The sequence below is a fragment of the Sander vitreus genome, chromosome 7 (assembly GCF_031162955.1).
Source record: "Sander vitreus isolate 19-12246 chromosome 7, sanVit1, whole genome shotgun sequence".
Taxonomy (NCBI): domain Eukaryota; kingdom Metazoa; phylum Chordata; class Actinopteri; order Perciformes; family Percidae; genus Sander; species Sander vitreus.
In genome coordinates, this window is record NC_135861.1 from 4099887 (window position 1) to 4117652 (window position 17766).

The 17766-nt window shown below is 38.8% G+C and overlaps 2 protein-coding genes across 3 annotated transcripts in view; both read right to left on the reverse strand.

The window, feature by feature from the left end:
• tm9sf4 (transmembrane 9 superfamily protein member 4) overlaps positions 1 to 4092 on the reverse strand; it is a 23064-nt gene extending 18972 nt beyond the window's left edge. Inside the window, exons 1-2 of the mRNA XM_078254260.1 lie at positions 4042 to 4092; positions 1631 to 1741 (exon numbers count right to left, since the gene is read on the reverse strand). Of these exons, the coding sequence (XP_078110386.1) occupies positions 1631 to 1741; positions 4042 to 4059 (129 nt within the window). The 5' untranslated portion in view covers positions 4060 to 4092. The remainder of the gene's footprint in view (positions 1 to 1630; positions 1742 to 4041) is intronic.
• A 754-nt stretch (positions 4093 to 4846) lies between these two features.
• The window catches only part of hck (HCK proto-oncogene, Src family tyrosine kinase), a 28279-nt gene continuing 15359 nt past the window's right edge, over positions 4847 to 17766 (reverse strand). For both annotated transcript variants that reach the window (XM_078254262.1, XM_078254261.1), the window contains exons 3-13: positions 17555 to 17585; positions 15896 to 15989; positions 15311 to 15406; positions 14393 to 14496; positions 12399 to 12548; positions 11503 to 11655; positions 11224 to 11406; positions 10291 to 10367; positions 9075 to 9228; positions 8136 to 8267; positions 4847 to 7251 (exon numbers count right to left, since the gene is read on the reverse strand). In XM_078254262.1, the coding sequence (XP_078110388.1) occupies positions 7049 to 7251; positions 8136 to 8267; positions 9075 to 9228; positions 10291 to 10367; positions 11224 to 11406; positions 11503 to 11655; positions 12399 to 12548; positions 14393 to 14496; positions 15311 to 15406; positions 15896 to 15989; positions 17555 to 17585 (1377 nt within the window). In that variant the 3' untranslated portion in view covers positions 4847 to 7048. The remainder of the gene's footprint in view (positions 7252 to 8135; positions 8268 to 9074; positions 9229 to 10290; positions 10368 to 11223; positions 11407 to 11502; positions 11656 to 12398; positions 12549 to 14392; positions 14497 to 15310; positions 15407 to 15895; positions 15990 to 17554; positions 17586 to 17766) is intronic.

Consider the following 17766-nt stretch of genomic DNA (forward strand, 5'->3'; position numbering starts at 1 on the left):
CCTTTACGTCCTCCCACGTGGATGCAATTCCCCGAGTCAGCAGGGATGTAAAACTCAGAAGCACAAGCTAACTTCCTATTGGCCCATCTATTGAAGGCTCTACCATCTAAACTAGGCTGACACATTTGAAATCTCAGCATGACAAAATTCCAAATGAAAGCCCACTAAAGATACTAGCAAATAATACACTGAAGCGGTCAGGTGGGGAACCTACAGCTTAATGCATATTTCTCCTTGTTACATTTAGTGTCGCTTAAAATATCACCAGTGTTTTTTAAATGTAGATAAAGTAATTTCAAGTCAATTTCAAGTGTGAAAGCTGACAGTCAAACCGATCCATGCAGCACTGCTGATGATGCAAGACCCCCCACCATCCAGAACGACACAGTGTCCACTGTGGATTCCTTTAGGTTCCTGGGTTCAACCATCTCACAGGACCTAAAATGGTCCCCCCCCACATTGACTCAGTCCAGAAAAAGGCCCAGCAGAGGTTATACTTCCTGCGACAGCTAAGGAAGTTTAATCTGCCTAAGGAGCTGCTGACCCCTTTCTACTCAGCCATCATTCAGTCTGTCATCTGCACCTCCATCACTGTCTGGTTTGGGTCAGCCACCAAACGGGACAGGGCCAGACTGCAACGGACAGTTAGGGCTGCAGGGAGGATCACTGGAGCTGACCTTCCCTCCATCCAGGACCTGTACCGGTCCAGGGTCAGGAAAAGGGCAGCAAAAATCTCTGCAGACCGCTCACATCCTGGTCACAAACTGTTCAAATTCCTTCCCTCTGGTCGGCGATACAGGGCACCGTTTGGCAAAACCAGCCGACACAGAGACAGCTTCTTTCCCCAAGCAGTCACTCTGTTGAACACTCAGAAATAGCCCCCACCCTCACACTGAACAAAGTCAATCATCACTGTTCTGCTCATCTACCTCATGTCTATTTCAATCCTACAATTACAATATTGGTATTAATATATTACCATTGCACTGATCTGCCTTGCACTGTATTCATATTTAAATCCTAAAATCTTAGACTATACTGACTGATATTGCACTATTCCTTCCCTCTCTTTTGTATATCTTTTGTAAAATTGTAAATTCTATTGTATTGTTATACTGTACACTTAGCAGTATTTTTACATTTCTTACCGTACTGTTTTTATTCTTGATATGTTCTTGAGTGTTGTACTTTGAGAGCAAAGATTAAACGGAGTCAAAATTCTTGTTTGTTTACGCAAACCTGGCCAATAAAGCTGATTCTGATTCTGATGAAAGTCACCTGTCCGACTAATGAGTTTCCCGTTAGTTCGTACATTTTAATGCACACAGTTCTTGGCTTTTCGGAAATAAGTCAGTGGGAAAATTAAAACGGAGAAGAACTAAAAATCCATTTCATTCCCTGGTCTCAACCAGAATGGACCGAAACTACAGATGTGAAAGCAACCTAATATCCATGTTTTTTGGTGTGGGGAGGTGGACACTCCCATGAATATGGTAAGATCAGAAAGGCCACAGTTGGGTTAAAACCACGGACCTTCATGGTGTAAGGCAATGGTGCTAAACACTGAACGCACATAACAAAACGTTCCTGCTAATCCATGAAATGTTGATTAAATGAATTTGACTCTTACCTTAAGATCTACTGTGTCACCTTCGTGGAAGTCCCGGGGAGCAACCCCGGGAACATAGAAGGGCCGGACAAGAGGCAACGAGGACAACAGCAGCAAGGCCCACCACGTCTCCTGCAACACAGACACAACCAAACATTTCACCACGCAGACAAACACTACAGAATATGTTTATATTATGAGATTTCACAGATAGAAGTTTTTGTGTGAGTGTATGCAAGACAAAAACATTTGAAATAGAAAGTGATTTCATCATGCCATATAAAATGCTTTCAGGGTTTCCCCCAGAAAAGTTGTTTAGCCTGGTGGCAAGTGTGTATTTTTTTTTGACTAGGGCCCGACGGGGGCCAGTCACAGACTGATGGCAGCATTACTATAGAGCCCAATAGTTTCTGTGATAACAGAATCATGGACGGAATCGCGAAATTGAGAATTTAAAAAAGCTATAAGACAGATTCCATGGGGCCGTACATTAAGTTACATTAAGCTACCTGGATATATGAAAGTACAGTATGACTACGTCTACGGGTCCAACCGAGCCGTCCCACTGTAACTGTAGTAGGGCTGAAAGATTAATTGTTTTCAAATCAAAATCGAGATTTGAATGAATGCGATTAGCTAATCCTGAAGACCGCAATTAAATCGAATTATCATTTATTTAACATGATCGTAGGTGCAACATGTAGATTCTGCTATTGAACTGAGGCATATCTGACATTTCTCAGCTCAACTTTTAACAAAAAAAAAAAAATCTGGCAATACACTGGGGGAAACACTGACTTTAAACTAATTACAAATAATGTGAATCTGTTATAGAGGTGCAGACCATGCCGAGCATGTCTCTTTCAAGAAATCCTCACTGGAACACACCCAAAACTACTACTTTACAATTCCTTTGCATGATGTTACTGTACAAACAAATGGTGTCAAAGCTTATCTGTACCAGGTTAACCCCTCACCTGCAAGTGTTGTTTTTGTGTGTAAGACAATGTCACATCAAAATGCATTGCAAAGTCTGGTAGTTAAGGATGCCTGGCTTTCCTCTAACATTAAACCAAAACTAACATTTCAGTGACTCGCCAAGTTGACCCAGAAACACAATGAGGGCTTTTACATATTGGGATGGGAGAAAATCTTGTTTCCCCGAAGACATCAATACCAAACACAAAGCCATAGCAACAGAAAAATTGCCTCAGTACAACAATGTTTATGAGGAGTGGGCACACACTTAAATCCAATCAAAAATCTAAATGGACTGCATCTATATACCACTTTAATCCAAGTCGCTTCACAATTTACTTCCCATTCACTCACAAACACCATTGGCAGCAAGATACCAGGCAAAGCACTAGCCTAACCAGAGGGAAAAACTTGGGGCTCAGTGTTTTATTCAATGACACTTCGAATTTTCCGAAATTTCCCCTTCTACCTGCTGAGCCACAGCCGCCCCAATTTGTGGCATAACTCATGCAACTTGACAGAGTTTAAACAGTTATGCAAAGACGAATGGTGGGGAGGGATCTGGAGTGTCCTAATGTGCAAAGCTACAGACAGCCACTCCAGTCAAGGCTGTAACGTACTGTGACGTTAGTTGCTGCCAAGTGTGTGTGTGTGCCTACATTCTAACTTGAGAGGGGAAGGGGGTACCGTAATTATTGTCTTTAAGAGACATAGTTTTTAATTTTTACATCAGCGAGTCATTTTCTACTGTTCAAAAAGCAGTATAAATATCAAAAAGCCTAATTGTGTTATTTAGCTAATACTGGAAAACAATAAATGATGAAGTAGTCCACGGGGAGCACATGAATTTCATAAGCATTGTGAGTTATGAATGATAGTGAAGGAAGTGAGCAAGCGTGGCTTCTTTTATCAGACAGTACCCGAGCAGTTAAATAACATTGACAGTCTTAGTTCACGTTATACGTGTCTTGCTGCTGCTGTCTTCTTGACATCTTTCAGCACTATTAACTAACGTTACACCGACAACAACATCAAACTGAGCTGTGTGGCAGAGCAGCTAACAGCTAACGTTTAGCCAAAGTTCGGCTATCTGATTACTCTCGGCTGTATAGCAAATGACAGTCTAACAACCGAGTGCGTGGCCATTTATACTCTGTCAGCACAGTTAAATTTCCTAGAGAAATTATACAAATCAGTATTTTGAACCACAGCTCACTGGCAGTCAAGCTAGGTAACGTTAATGATAGCTAGCTAGCTAACTCCAGCAAGCAGTTAGCAAATTCGCAAACAGCAGCGAACTCCAGTAAATCCGTACCTAGTTAACGTTAAAATGTTGATATCGAGCAAGGTAGAAATCTACTTTGCCACAATTACAACATTGTGTCTGAGTTCGTTTGGGAAGACAATATGAGCGACGTGTAGTTTGAAGAAAAATAGTTCGCTTTTCCACTTACCATAGCCGCGGCCGCCATTTTGAATACGTGTCATTAGTGACGTTGCGGAAGTACTGTGGTTTTTCGAGCTCGCGGAATTCAGGGCTTTCTGCCAGAAAGGGTTTTATTTTATGATTTTAATCCAAACCATTATCTTTTCCTAAACTTTACCAAGTAGTTTTGTTGCCTAAACCTAAGAAGATTTCTGTCAGAAATGGCTTTTAGGCAGAAAACCCTGAATGCCAACTTTTCCCATGTGCGTTTTTTTGATTAGCCTAATTAATAGGCTACATTTTTTATTTGACACACCCAGATATAGTAGTATAACAACAGCCTAATTGAAATAATTACTAAAATGTCATTTGTTTAAGAAAAACGTTTACAGTATTGTTTCCATCTTTCTTTGAATAATGTGAAATAGGCCTACTTGTTTGTTAAAGGTAGCCTATAATGTAGGATTTTACAAAAAACAACGTATAGGCCTAGACTAATCTCTGCATTCACTCATAATCTGACAATAATAATCCCGCTGAGGTGTGTGTGTGTTTATTTGTGCTTTAGAACATAACTGCTGTTAAACAATCAGAAAATAGCTCTATGATTCAGGGTGCTTCCTTTCTTCATTTACTCTTTTGCTCTCTCTCTCTCTCTCTCTCTCTCTCTCTCTCTGGCTGTTGAGACACTAATGTGGGGCCAACTTTTAACACTGTGTGTTTACAGTTAGCAATACTCACTACATATTATGTCAAGTTAACTATCATGAGTAGTATCAATTCAAATAATTACCAGCAGCGACAGCAATAAAAATGCACATTTGAGTAGATAATAGTTTTTTTAACAGTTTATTTGAAAATGTTCACCACAGTTTCATTGAACCAAGCATCTAACAAAATATGCAAAGAGTTTTATAGTGATAAAGAAAAAAACAAAAACATTTAATAACCCTATGAATACATATACAGTGCTGGGCATTGATTTTATATTTTCACATATCACCATAATCCATAATATAAGCATTCCATAGAAAACTTCTCTCAGATATTATTGCTCACAGTTCTGTGGAAATACCAAATCATGAAATGGCGAAATCTTAAATACTTAAAAATATTCCCTTTGAAATTCTTTGGATTTTGGTCCACAAAGCAGATTGCTATTTCCAACAATACAATAATCACATTATCCAAACAGCGTAGAAAAAATGAGTCCTTTACTAAAAAAATGATAGACAGGGCATTTACATTTTTGGAAAGATTATTGCATTCAATACACTAATGTCCAATACCATTTGCACAAATACATTATTTCTTCACACAGAAAAAGATATGAAAATCTGTATGCTCTATTTTTTAATTAGTTTCCCAATGCAGAACAAAAGATTAAGGGGCCAAAATGATCAACAACCATTATCAGTTAAAATGGCTTCACATTAAATACCCTATTCCTAAATAATTATATGTATTTGTGTGTATACCTGTTTTATATATATATATATATATATATATATATATATGGAATATATTATCATGTTAGACTGAAAAAAAAGAAACCACTTAAAAAAAAAAGGCACAATGAAGAAGTTATACTAAAACAAGCCACATCATACTCGAAAATATATAATATATATCTATGGAATATAAATAGAAGATGTAATCAAATTTCAGCCATACAGTATATCTTGCACTTTGTAAAGTCCACAATACGTACTCTTCTTTCACAGGAGGGGAGGGGACAATGACAGCTTTGCCTGATGAATTGTTGACATGAACATAGTATTATCAGAGCTGAGCACTGCCCCTATTTCACTATTAACATCTGTGTTGTGGTAATGCCTTCCTTTGATGGATGCACATTGTGTGCTGGAGCATAACAACTCAATACAGTCTTTTTACATGTGGCCATGTATCTTTGTACGGCCTCCTGCATACTCTGCATGTTGTGTACATCACTTTAAAATATGTTTGAATGTTAGGGACTGTACAAACATTATAAGACGGGTGAGGGCAGAAAAGTAGGATGGCTATTTATCTTTTCTTATTGATTCGAAACAAGTAGTCCGAATGTTTTTTACAGCACAGTGGAGGGCCTGTTTCCCCTCAGCCTTCCCTTGCACATTTGTTAGAAATACCCTGTGCATCAGCGGGCCCTATCCAAGCCAAGACATGCTTTCACTTGTATATGTAGAGAAGAGTCTTGCATGGGTCCAGTTTTGCAACCCACACCTTACCTCCAAAGCTCAGTAATGAAAATGACCCGTCACCAGTAATTATTCCTAGAGATGCATTACATCTCAGGTCACATGTTTTCTGTGCAAAATGATTTGCAGGTTTTTCCCGATATATAGCGATCCATATGACATGTAGCTGCAGATAAAACTAACACATACAGTATATGTCTGCACATATTATGCACTGGTCACTACTCTGTATGTCAATGTGATTTACAAGACTGCTGCTGGTGTGCATCCAGATGATTAATGGTCAGTTTTGTGAAGATGAATATCTACGTGATGCAGCTGTGGTCATGCGCTATGTTGTGCTGAGACCTAAGTATGAGGTAGGATTGAGTTGTCATAATATTTTAATAGAAATAATAACAATTACTCTTTATATTGTTTTTATATGTTGCGTCTCTCATCTGTGGTGATATTACTTTATAATGTTCTTATTCAAAGGACGGAGGGCCCAATAAAAATACAAAAAATGTTAGAAACAGTGATGCATAGCTTCCTAAAAAATTAGTCAATAAAGTATCAACCCTCCCCAATAATTTTTGTACAGTCCCTTGTTGCAATACATTATGTGTAGATGAATGAGAAAGAGAAAGAGAAACAGACGGAGAGAGAATGTTAAAGAGAGAGCATGTGTGTGTGTGTGTGTGTGTGTGTGTGTGTGTGTGTGTGTGTGTGTGTGTGTGTGTGTATGTGTATGTGTGGGCTCTGAATTGCACTGCTGCACATATAAACTTGACTTGTTGTTGCGTATGAATTGAACAGTACTATAAGAGAAAACCCGCCTGTGGATGTTAAGTCTCATGGCTGCTGCTGATATTGGCTCTCTGTGGCTGTGTAGAAATCCTCAAGGACACTCTGCAGGTAATCAAAGGTGGGACGGTCCTCAGGCTTGTTCTTCCAGCACTCCAGCATGATTTCATAGAGTTCGGTGGGACAGCTGTCCAGGCGCTGCATTCGGTAGCCCTTCTCCAGGGAACGGATCACTTCTGGGTTAGTCATCCCTGGAAACAAGAGCACACGATTGGTCAACACAGTCTACAAGCTTAAGAAGATAAGTCTGGAGTGCTCGGAAGTTCAAAACAAATCATGAAGGTGCTCTCACATTAACAAAGAGCACACATCACACCTGTTTTAGCAGCGCTTCACTGGTTACTAGTCCAGTACAGAATTCAATTTAAAATCCTGGTTTGGTTCATGTCGCACTCAGGAGGAATTGTCCTAACTTTGGTGATCCTCTGACTTTTTCTCTTGCATCATTGTCAGGTCAACATTGTAATTTGTCCAATACTTGGTATACAATACTGGTTTATGACCAAAATACCTGCAAAACTAACGACATCCCGTCAGCCTCAGCCGAGTTTTGTGTTTATTGCTAGCAAATGTTAGCATGCTAAAACGCTAAATTAAGATGGTTAATATGGTAAACATTATACATGCTAAGCATGTTAACAGTGTTAGCATTTAGCTCACTGTGCATGCCTATGAACAGCTTCATAGAGCTGCTAGCATAGCGGTAGCCTTGTTACTGCTGCACCTGGCATCAAGGGCTAACCAAACTTACACAAAATGATATTCTGTCATGGACTAAGGTAACAAAAAGGATGTGGCCCTTAACTCTCAACAAAGTAAGCCTTAGTAAAGATTTTCCATTCTGCCTCTATCTCTAATAAAATCCAAATTCACAACTGTCAGCCTCTTTCAACATGGCGTTATCTTCCCACCTATGGAAGGCCACTTTATACCAAGGCCAAGAGAATTAATGGGCTGAATTCAGGTGTAGAAATAGGACAACACCTTTGTGTACTAACTGCAAGTGCAAGGTCTCTGCTCTGTAGAAGCATTCTGGCAAATACTATATCAAAATTGAAATCAGTGATCCACTTACCTGGGTATGGTGTACGTCCATAGCTGATAATCTCAGTCAGCAAGATGCCAAAGGACCAGACGTCAGATTTGATGGTGAAAGAGCCGTAGTTGATGGCCTCAGGGGCTGTCCACTTGATGGGGAATTTGGCTCCTGGTTATAAAGGAAAATTGAATAAGAAATAAAGTAATGTTGACTTTGTTATTGATTCTGTACATTAGCTGGCTCCTAATGACACTGCTGAGGAGATACACATCCTCTGCTCATTCAGTAAGCCATATATAGCAAGTCACTCTCTATTCTTCACCCATTACTATTTTTCCACTTATGTTGTAGTCTATATCTACGACGTTCCACTTCCGGGATTGCTACGGTGGTGCTGGAAATTCCGCCGGATGACGCTCTTTTCAGCCGGATGTCTGTTACCTTCCGCTTCTTTGTGTTGGAATTTTAAACTCCGGTGGATTTATGAGGACTATGGTTAACTGCTCCACAGATATCTGCAGGGTAAATCCAGACAGCTAGCTAGACTATCTGTCCAATCTGAGTTTTCTGTTGCACGACTAAAACAACTTCTGAACGTACATGTTAACCAAAACAAGTTCCTTCCCGAGGCTATTTTGCAGCAGCACCGTGGCTCCGTCCGGCACTTAGCATCGCCCAAGACGATTGTGATTGGTTTAAAGAAATGCCAATAAACCAGAGCACGTTTTCTCCCAACCAATGTTGTGTGGACTAGCCAGACCCTCCTTTGCAGCGCTGTGGAGGAAGGTCTGGCAATGCAAGACTACTTATGTTGTAATCGGACAGCTCGCTGGGACAAAGTCATTTCCCCTGAACTGATGAAACCATGACTGCAAACATTTAATCTGTTCTGGGGAATCAGTTCCCCAGTTTCTCAGTCACTTCTGCTGATGACACGTAGCTGCCGAACATTTGACAGTGAATATTGCGTCATACCTTCCCTGGCTGTGTACTCGTTGTCTTCAATGATGCGAGCGAGGCCAAAGTCAGCAATTTTGCACACCAAAGCCTTATTGACCAGGATGTTGGCAGCTCTCAGGTCTCTGTGGATGTAGTTCCTCTGCTCAATGTAGGCCATGCCCTCTGCGATCTAGAGACAAAGTTTAAAAGCATTACAGGTGCATTGGAATTTATGTGCGTTGCCCTTAGAGTCAGTTTTCCAAAAACATATAAGAAATACAATGAAAATATAAAGCTATTTAAATATAACAATATCAATAAATAAATATAAAGTAGAACAATTTAAAGACAAATATAAAGAGGAAAAATCCAACCTTTAAGGACACCAATTTTCTCCTTCATCATACCTAGAGATTGGCATGGGGTAATTTCCATAAAATCATCTCTCAATGCAAATCAAACCAGCTATTAGGTTAACTGAAATAAAACCATGCCAATCTCTAGGTATGGTGAAGGGGATGTGATGATGTGGGGGGCTATTTTAATTCCAAAGGCCAAGGGAACTTTATCAGGATGCATAGTATCCTGGATCCATGAAATAACTGGCCTTTAAAAATAAACATCTGCCTGCCTCTATGGGAATTTAACATAGGGGTGTACTGACTTATGCCCCCTGTATTTTAAGGAAGAACATTTATTTATTTATGATACATTATTCATTCACAAAGAAAATTGGTGTCCTTAAAGGTTGGATTTTTCCTCATTTTTTTAATTAAGGCATTAAGATCAATTTCCTAAACATGATTTTTGTATTCCTGTTTTTAGTCAACTTTAGCATGGGTGTCCTAATTTGTTCACATGACTGTAGATATTATTGATATTTTTGGTCCTGAGATTTTTCACGTTGTTGCACACAGAAAAACATAATTTTGCACTGGCAATGGAATTGTATAAAACAGCCTGAAACAGCCTACGTCCACATTAGCAGCATTTCCTTATTGAAACACTTTCATGCAATTACAGAATTAGACAAATCTCAACTTAAATAAGTAGATATTGAATAATATAATGCACTTTAAACAAAGTCCCTAAACAGAGCAATAGATTACTGAACTCAAAAAGCCATATGTGAGTACTCACAAAGGATTTGTTGATCTAAAACACCAAACAACCAAACAACTAGAGGATTAGTCTTGCAAGCTGTAATGTGTAGATGGAGGACTGATGGTAATTGGGACTGAATGAATCTCACCTGGGCCGAGAAGTCGATGAGTTTGGGGAGCTGGACACGGTTGCCCTCGTCACTCTTTAAGAAGTCTAATAAACTACCTGTACACACACACACACACACACACACACACACACACACACACACACACACACACACACACACACACACACACACACACACACACACACACACACACACAAACATTAATACATGCTACATATGCATGTTAACGCATGCTTCATGTATAGCTCAATGTGTTGGACACATCCTCAATATAAGCAAATATCTGTGACCTGGTGGTGCAAAAACTGGATATCCTTCACAGACATTTATTGACAAAGGTTCAACCAATATTTTTTAATGTTAAATACATTTCACGTCCACTGCTAATACTAGGGAGCTCTAACTATTGTAACCGTTCATCCATTTCTTTGAACAAACTATTTAAACAGGTCATTCATAACATTTAGCTTTCTATTTAAACCATTTAGCCATTACTTTAAGACTTCTCTGCTTGCTTGCTACCAAGTTTCCATGCACTCTGAAGTGCCACATGTATAGTGTTCGGATGTGCAGCTGACTCAATATGCAGATTAAGAAAGAAAAATCAAAAGTAATGCAAACGCAAAAGTACCCTCAGGGGTACACAGTGATTTGCCATTCAGTTATATTGGGTTTTAGCATATGTTATAGAGCGCACACACACACACACACACACACACACACACACACACACACACACACACACACACACACACACACACACACACACACACACACACACACACACACACACACACACACACACACGCACACCTTTCTTCAGTTAAATTGTTGTAGAGTTTTTATAAGCAGTCTATACAAAAGTTTTGGGAAAAATAAACTAATATTTGTTGGCATAAATGGACAAATTTGAAGCACCACGCACACGCACACACGCACGCACACACACACCTTTCTCCATGAACTCTGTGATGATATAGATAGGCTCCTCCTTGCTGACCACGGCATTGAGTCGGACCAGTTTGTCGTGCTGTAGACTTTTCATCAGGTTGGCCTCGCCCATGAAGGCTTCCACTGACATGCTGCCAGGCTTCATGGTCTTCACTGCTACTTTGGTGTGCTTATTGTATGTAGCTTAAAGCAAAAACAAGAATTGGAATTAGAAAATGAATGTTTAGCTTCCCATCTCCATCAATAACTGGCTTGTAAAATGACTCAGATATATCTCACCCATCCAGACTTCTCCAAACTGGCCAGCACCAAGCTTCCTTTCCAGTTTGAGGGATGATCTTGGGATTTCCCAGGCGTCTTTCTCCCACGGTTTCTCAGGTTTGGGGCTCAAGCACGGGTTGGTCAGTGTTTGGCAGAGGCCATCTCCTTGCTCTGGAATTAACACAAAACACGATTCATGATTGGATTTTGTAATGTGTTTATGTCTAGTGTAAAGAGTCATTGCAGTGGTGTTAGTCTACGTGATACGCAGGTATACGTAGTATACCCATTAAGAAAGCTCTAGGATTTCCATATACCCACTTAAAAATGCCCAATGACATGCAATAACATACTTTCCATTATATTTGTCATATATATACATATATATATATATGTATAAAGTATACCCACTACAATACATTAGACTACACCACTGAGTCATTGTGTAGTTTTCTTTCTCCATTTTACACATTCACACATTTTGTTATATAAGTTCACAAAAAAGTTTGGCAAAAATAAAAACACCTTCATGCTGATGCTAGTAATAATGAAGAGCAATCCAATGTATCACTTTAATAATGACACCGCTCATTTTCACATAGGCTGAGGTATTAAAGTCGGCCAGTAGAGTGTGCTGTGCATTACTATAAGCATCACGTTCAGCGGTGGCACACAGACTAAACTGAAGTTACTCTTTTCCACTATTATAGAGAAACATTTGGAAGAAAAAAAACAACCTTATTATTACAAAGGATCTCCCCTTTTTTCCTTAAATCATCATTTTGATGACAAACAATTAGTCAACAAGACTACTAAAACACTCGGCTGTGAGGAACTAAAATCATTCAGTGACAAACTATCTCATGTTGACTATCTGGAAACAAGTCTGAATTCTGACAGTACAGTGGACTCACTCTTGTAATGGTTGACCAGCTCCTGCAGGGTGACGAAGGTGTTGCGGGGAGAGATGTAGAACCCTCCGTTGTCCAGCGTACGGATCTTATAATGTTTAACAGTGTCACCGGACTGAGCATCAAGGTCCCTGACAGACAGGGAGTAGCTGCCTGTAGTAAAAGAGAAAGAAACACTAGTTACCATGACATTTTAAAATCTATATTTGTATGTCAGTAGATTCCAAAGATGTGTGTTCTTGTGAGTAGCTTCTGGGACTGCCTACACACTCAAAGGGGGTAACTCCAGTGATAACATAACATACATTTGGGGGACTCGCAAAATACAGATTCAAAAGAGAATAATCAAAATCAGAAGCAACAGAGACCAAGCTATCCTGACTTTTACTCTCTATTATGGGTTAAGCTCCAAAATCACTGGATCCTACAATCCCCATAATGCAACTCAATAGCATGTTTCATTCCACCTAAATGCCCTCTTCTTTTGAATCTCACACCTCCAGTTAGTAATGTAGTCTTTCTGTTAAAAATGTTGCAAGCCTAAAAACACAGAATCTTTCTGTATAATTGGTGCAGTTCCCCTTTTACCCTTCCCGTCGACCATGCAACTTTTAGTTTTTTGGGTCAAAATTGAAAATGAAAACTTTTTTTTTTCAATGTTTTAGTCACTTTTTCCAACATTCTTGTCACTTTCCCTGACGTTTTTGTTACTTTTTTTCAAAGTTTTTTGGCACTTTGTCTGATATTTTTGTACTTTTTTCAACGTTCTTTTATCTTTTTCTTTTTTCAAATGCTATTAAATTGAATAAAACACCCAAATTCAATGAAAGTAGTGAACTGATCATTTATTTTACTTGTGAAGAGCGTTATTTTTGTTTGACAATTTGGTTGCAATAAACTCAAATTTCTGATATTGAAATTTTTTGAAAACGGGTCAAATTTGACCCGAGGACAAAAGGAGGCTTAAACTATCCGCCATATCTATTCAGTTGGACAATTCTGAATGTATTCATTATTAAAGGAATAATTAAAATTGTGCCGTGCTATCGCGAGAACAGCGTCACACGTGAGTAAGTGAGTAGTAACACAAAAAAACGACAAAAACACGACGGTGATCAACGTCACACGCTTAGGAAAACAATAAATGGTTGGGTTTAGGAAAAGAACATTGGGGAAAGCTTAAAACAATGAAAAAAATAAAATAAAATGGTTAATAAACTCCACAAGCGGGATGCAATCCTGGCTCTCCTGGGTGAAAGTCCTGTGTTTTACCTATCCACCACCCCAACCAACCTCCCTCTGAAGACTTCTGTCTTTTCATACTACTCGCTACGGCAATAATTCACATGTAATGTAGGTCAATGGAGGCCAAACGGCATTGATAAACATGCTAAAAAGCGATTATGCGTCTTGATAACATGCCAAAATGGCATACGGATTGGCATGTCACTTAATGAGATCAGTCTGTGCGACCTGACAAAAATAAGTCTGGTATTCACTCTCATTTTAACTCTGGTTTGGTCTCTAACAACTTCTGAGTTGGAGGGGTTTATCAGAAAGCTTTTATGCTGAAAATAGCAGCGTTTGAAAACAACACCAATAAGATTTGTCACTATGAGTGACCCTATTCACATTACACACAGTCATCCCGTCCATTATTAATATAAACTTATGAATAATAGCAGCTTTAATGGCCAATTTTTAACATTAAAGTCATGCTAACCTACGTATCTAGTACTCTTTGTAACAAAGGTGTGCTACAAAATGTTTGTATCGTACACCGAATGCATTTACAGTGGCTTAAAATGTGCAAAGTACATGAAATTAAAATGAAATTCAATCTGATAAAAACACAACTTCTGCAGTAACTGCCAAAGTAACATTGTAACATTTGTCAGTTGAGATATTTTTTTTTTCTGTCAATAATTTCTCATTATGACTACTAACACTGCTCCACTAAAGGAAAAATTAGCTGTGTTTGAATGTCTTTTACTCACCCTGGGTGGTCTCACTGTCTCGGATCATGTAGGATCCCAATTTGTTGCCAGGGGCCAGCAGCTGCCTCTCAGCATCTTTCCTGCTCACGCCCTTAAAGAACCACCTTAAAAAAAACAGGAAACAGATCAGTTAGTACAGAAACCTCCCAACGGCTCTTCCTGTGCAAGCCTTTATTCTCCCTTCATATTGTGTGCTTTGTTTCCTTGTTCATTTCCACTGTGAGAGAAAGTAAAAAAAGTGCCATCTAAATGTGTTACATGGTACTAGGTCTTTTTTTTTAAAAGGCAGGCTATATTATCATAGTTATTTTGTTATTAATAATCAATAATACAAATATTTCATAGTCATATTATAGCTTCAGTGTCGCACTGACTGCTCTAAGTCATTCCTAACCACAGGCAATACAACTTTTTGTGTTAGATAAGACTCATATACATCACAATACTGCACTAAGAGTAACTTGCACAAACTTAGGTTTACTTACTGAAATAAATAAATCTATTTCAGTAGTTGTACATTTTTATTCCCAACTTGTAAATACGTTTGTACATTCTTTCCTTTGTATTTTCTATCTTTATTTTTGAATAGTTGTTCTTGTATTCTATCCTATTTATTATGTCTTGTATATTCTGTATGTATGCTGTGTGTCTGACATTTTGCTGCTGTAGCACTGAAATTTCCCAATTTGTGATCAATAAAAGTCCATCCATCCATCCACCCATCCATCCATCCATCCATCTATCTATCTATCTATCTATCTATCTATCTATCTATCTATCTATCTATCTATCCATCCATCTATCTATCTATCTATCTATCTATCTATCTATCTATCTATCTATCTATCTATCTATCTATCTATCTTAATAACAACAATTTTTCAAGTCAGTTTCAGTTTTCAATGTGAGTACACTTACTCCTCTGCCTCCAGAGTATCTTTGGCCACATAATTACTGGGGATGTAGCCTTCCTGACCTGAACTGATTAACATAGCTCTCCACCACTCCCCTGATCTGCAGAGAGAGAGAGAGAGAGAGAGAGAGAGAGAGAGAGGGAGAGAGAGAAAGACAAACAAACGTGAATCCTCGTTTCCAAAGGTCTCCATTTGTGCCCGTCGTAAACGCGAGGCATAAACATGGCAAAAGATATTAGTTTTTAAACCAAAGCGTAGTAGCGTGGATGTAGCCTAAGTGCTGCTACAATTGTGTCAGTGGTTTGTCATCACAGTTGACCTAAGCATCTTAACAAATGTAGTAACCTGCCCAATGGCTAACCTTCTTCATCATTTATTGATTTCTTGCAACCAAAACATAGTAGTTTAAATGTAGCCAAAGACACACAAGTGTGACTATCTCATGCCAACAAAGACATGACACACCACGTTTTACAAGTCCAAAAATTGTCAAAAAATGTTGGACCCACAATTAACTTATTATTTATTATATACTTATTCTTATATCTGAAGCAACAAAGAATAAATGATGTCCTTCACTGATACTTACTCCTCCAAGATTTTGAGTTTATCTCCCTTCTTGAAGCCAAGGTCACCGTCATGAATGGCTTCATAGTCGAACAGGGCCATGGCAATACTCTCTCCTACAGCAGCATTGCCCGGAAAAGAAGAAAAGCAGAAGGCTTCATGTTGGTACATTGTGCTCTTGATATGCAGTAAAAAAAAAGAAGTCCCTTTTGCATTGTCATTCACTTTCTGAATAATTGCATGCTGAGATATTTTGACCTGAGAGGACATCTTTGTGCTTGTAAAACAGACCAAACAAACACCTGCATGTGAAAAGTCGACATTTTGAAGAACGTTGGGAAAGTTTTAACCCAACGTCCTCGATATGTGACAGTGTGTACATGAGAGGGCAGTGAAAATGACTCAGCGTCTGTGAATGTTTTGTTTTCTTAGTAGACACACTGCATTTAAGTCTGAACCACATCTTTCTTTGGGTTCCCCGTACTTTGACTATGTAACTGACTTCCTCGATAATAATAGCAGCGCTGGTCTTTGGAGGCCTGTGTCGTGAGTCGCTCTGTGTCGACACACCTCACTCTCCTTCCACTCGCTCACATGTTGTGCTGAGCTTCGGACAGACCTAGATGATGCTGTTTAAAATAACTGTCTCGATGGCAGCCATCGAATGACCTTATGGTTCCTTACAGTTTTTGCCAATTGCTTACACAATGAAATACAAACTATTACACAATTATCAAAACCTTACACTCAAGGAGCAAAACATTGGTCCAGATGTGCACCACTATAACTATGTCAGCTTCACACTTTTTCCAAAAAAATACACACAGTGACTTGCAAAACACTAAACACACTTGTATACACTAGACACAGAAGTATATCATAATGTCACTTCCTTGCAATTCCAAAGCACTGACTGTCAAATGACCACACCCTGTGAGCCAATCTGTATAACACAGCCATCAGGTGCACAAACACATGATGGCTTAATTGTGGACACACCAATCAGGTTTAAGCACTATAAAAATGCAGCAGGCAAGTCTAGTATTTTCTGTACAGTATTTTCAGTTGTTTTTAGATCTTTTTTTTGTTTGTTGTTTTTTTACTGTAATCATAACCTGTACTGGATACAGTATTTCATGTTTGTCTGTTGTTTGCTGAGCTAACAGTGGTATGCACACTACTGTAGTAGCTGTATAAAATCTGTGACATGTTTTGTTGTGATTCTCCATGTTGACATGTTGACTGATTTGGGTATATGGAGAGAAATTAATTATATTTTCCTCAGTCTGCAGCATTGGTCTTGTGTAGGGTTTGGTGAACTTGTACATTTGCACTGTCTCTGTGTACTTCATTTACAGTACTCTAATCACTGAGAAGTAGAATTGCTAAAAGTGTTTTAGGTTAGCAACAGCAGTGTGTAACTGGTTCAAACAGAACTAAGTCATATGAAACGTGTGTTTCATATGGTAACAAAATATGTTTTTTTTTTTATAAATTAGTATATCGTTTTTGCAAGAGTGTTTTGGTCTGAGGTGTTCTGCTAATTGGGTGTGTGGTTGTGCTAATTGGGTGTAGTGTTCTGAAAACCATTTTTCATATACAAGATACAGAAACAGGTACAGCTGCTTAAGGATTGCAAAACAAACTGTGGAGCTGCAGCAGTAAAAAGATTGAAACTCACCTTCTGAGTTTGCATTGGATGGCATTTTGCTCTGTAGAGAGAAAGACACAGATATATTGTGTTTAAGGCTAAGAGAAGAGGTCAAGTTCTGTCAAGAATTAATTCCCAAATTTTTAGTTGATTTTAGTTTCTTAAAGCTGCAATAATTATTTTTTTGGGTAGGGGCAGTGCAGCACAATTTCTATAACAAGCTGTTAAGGCAAATGTCTATA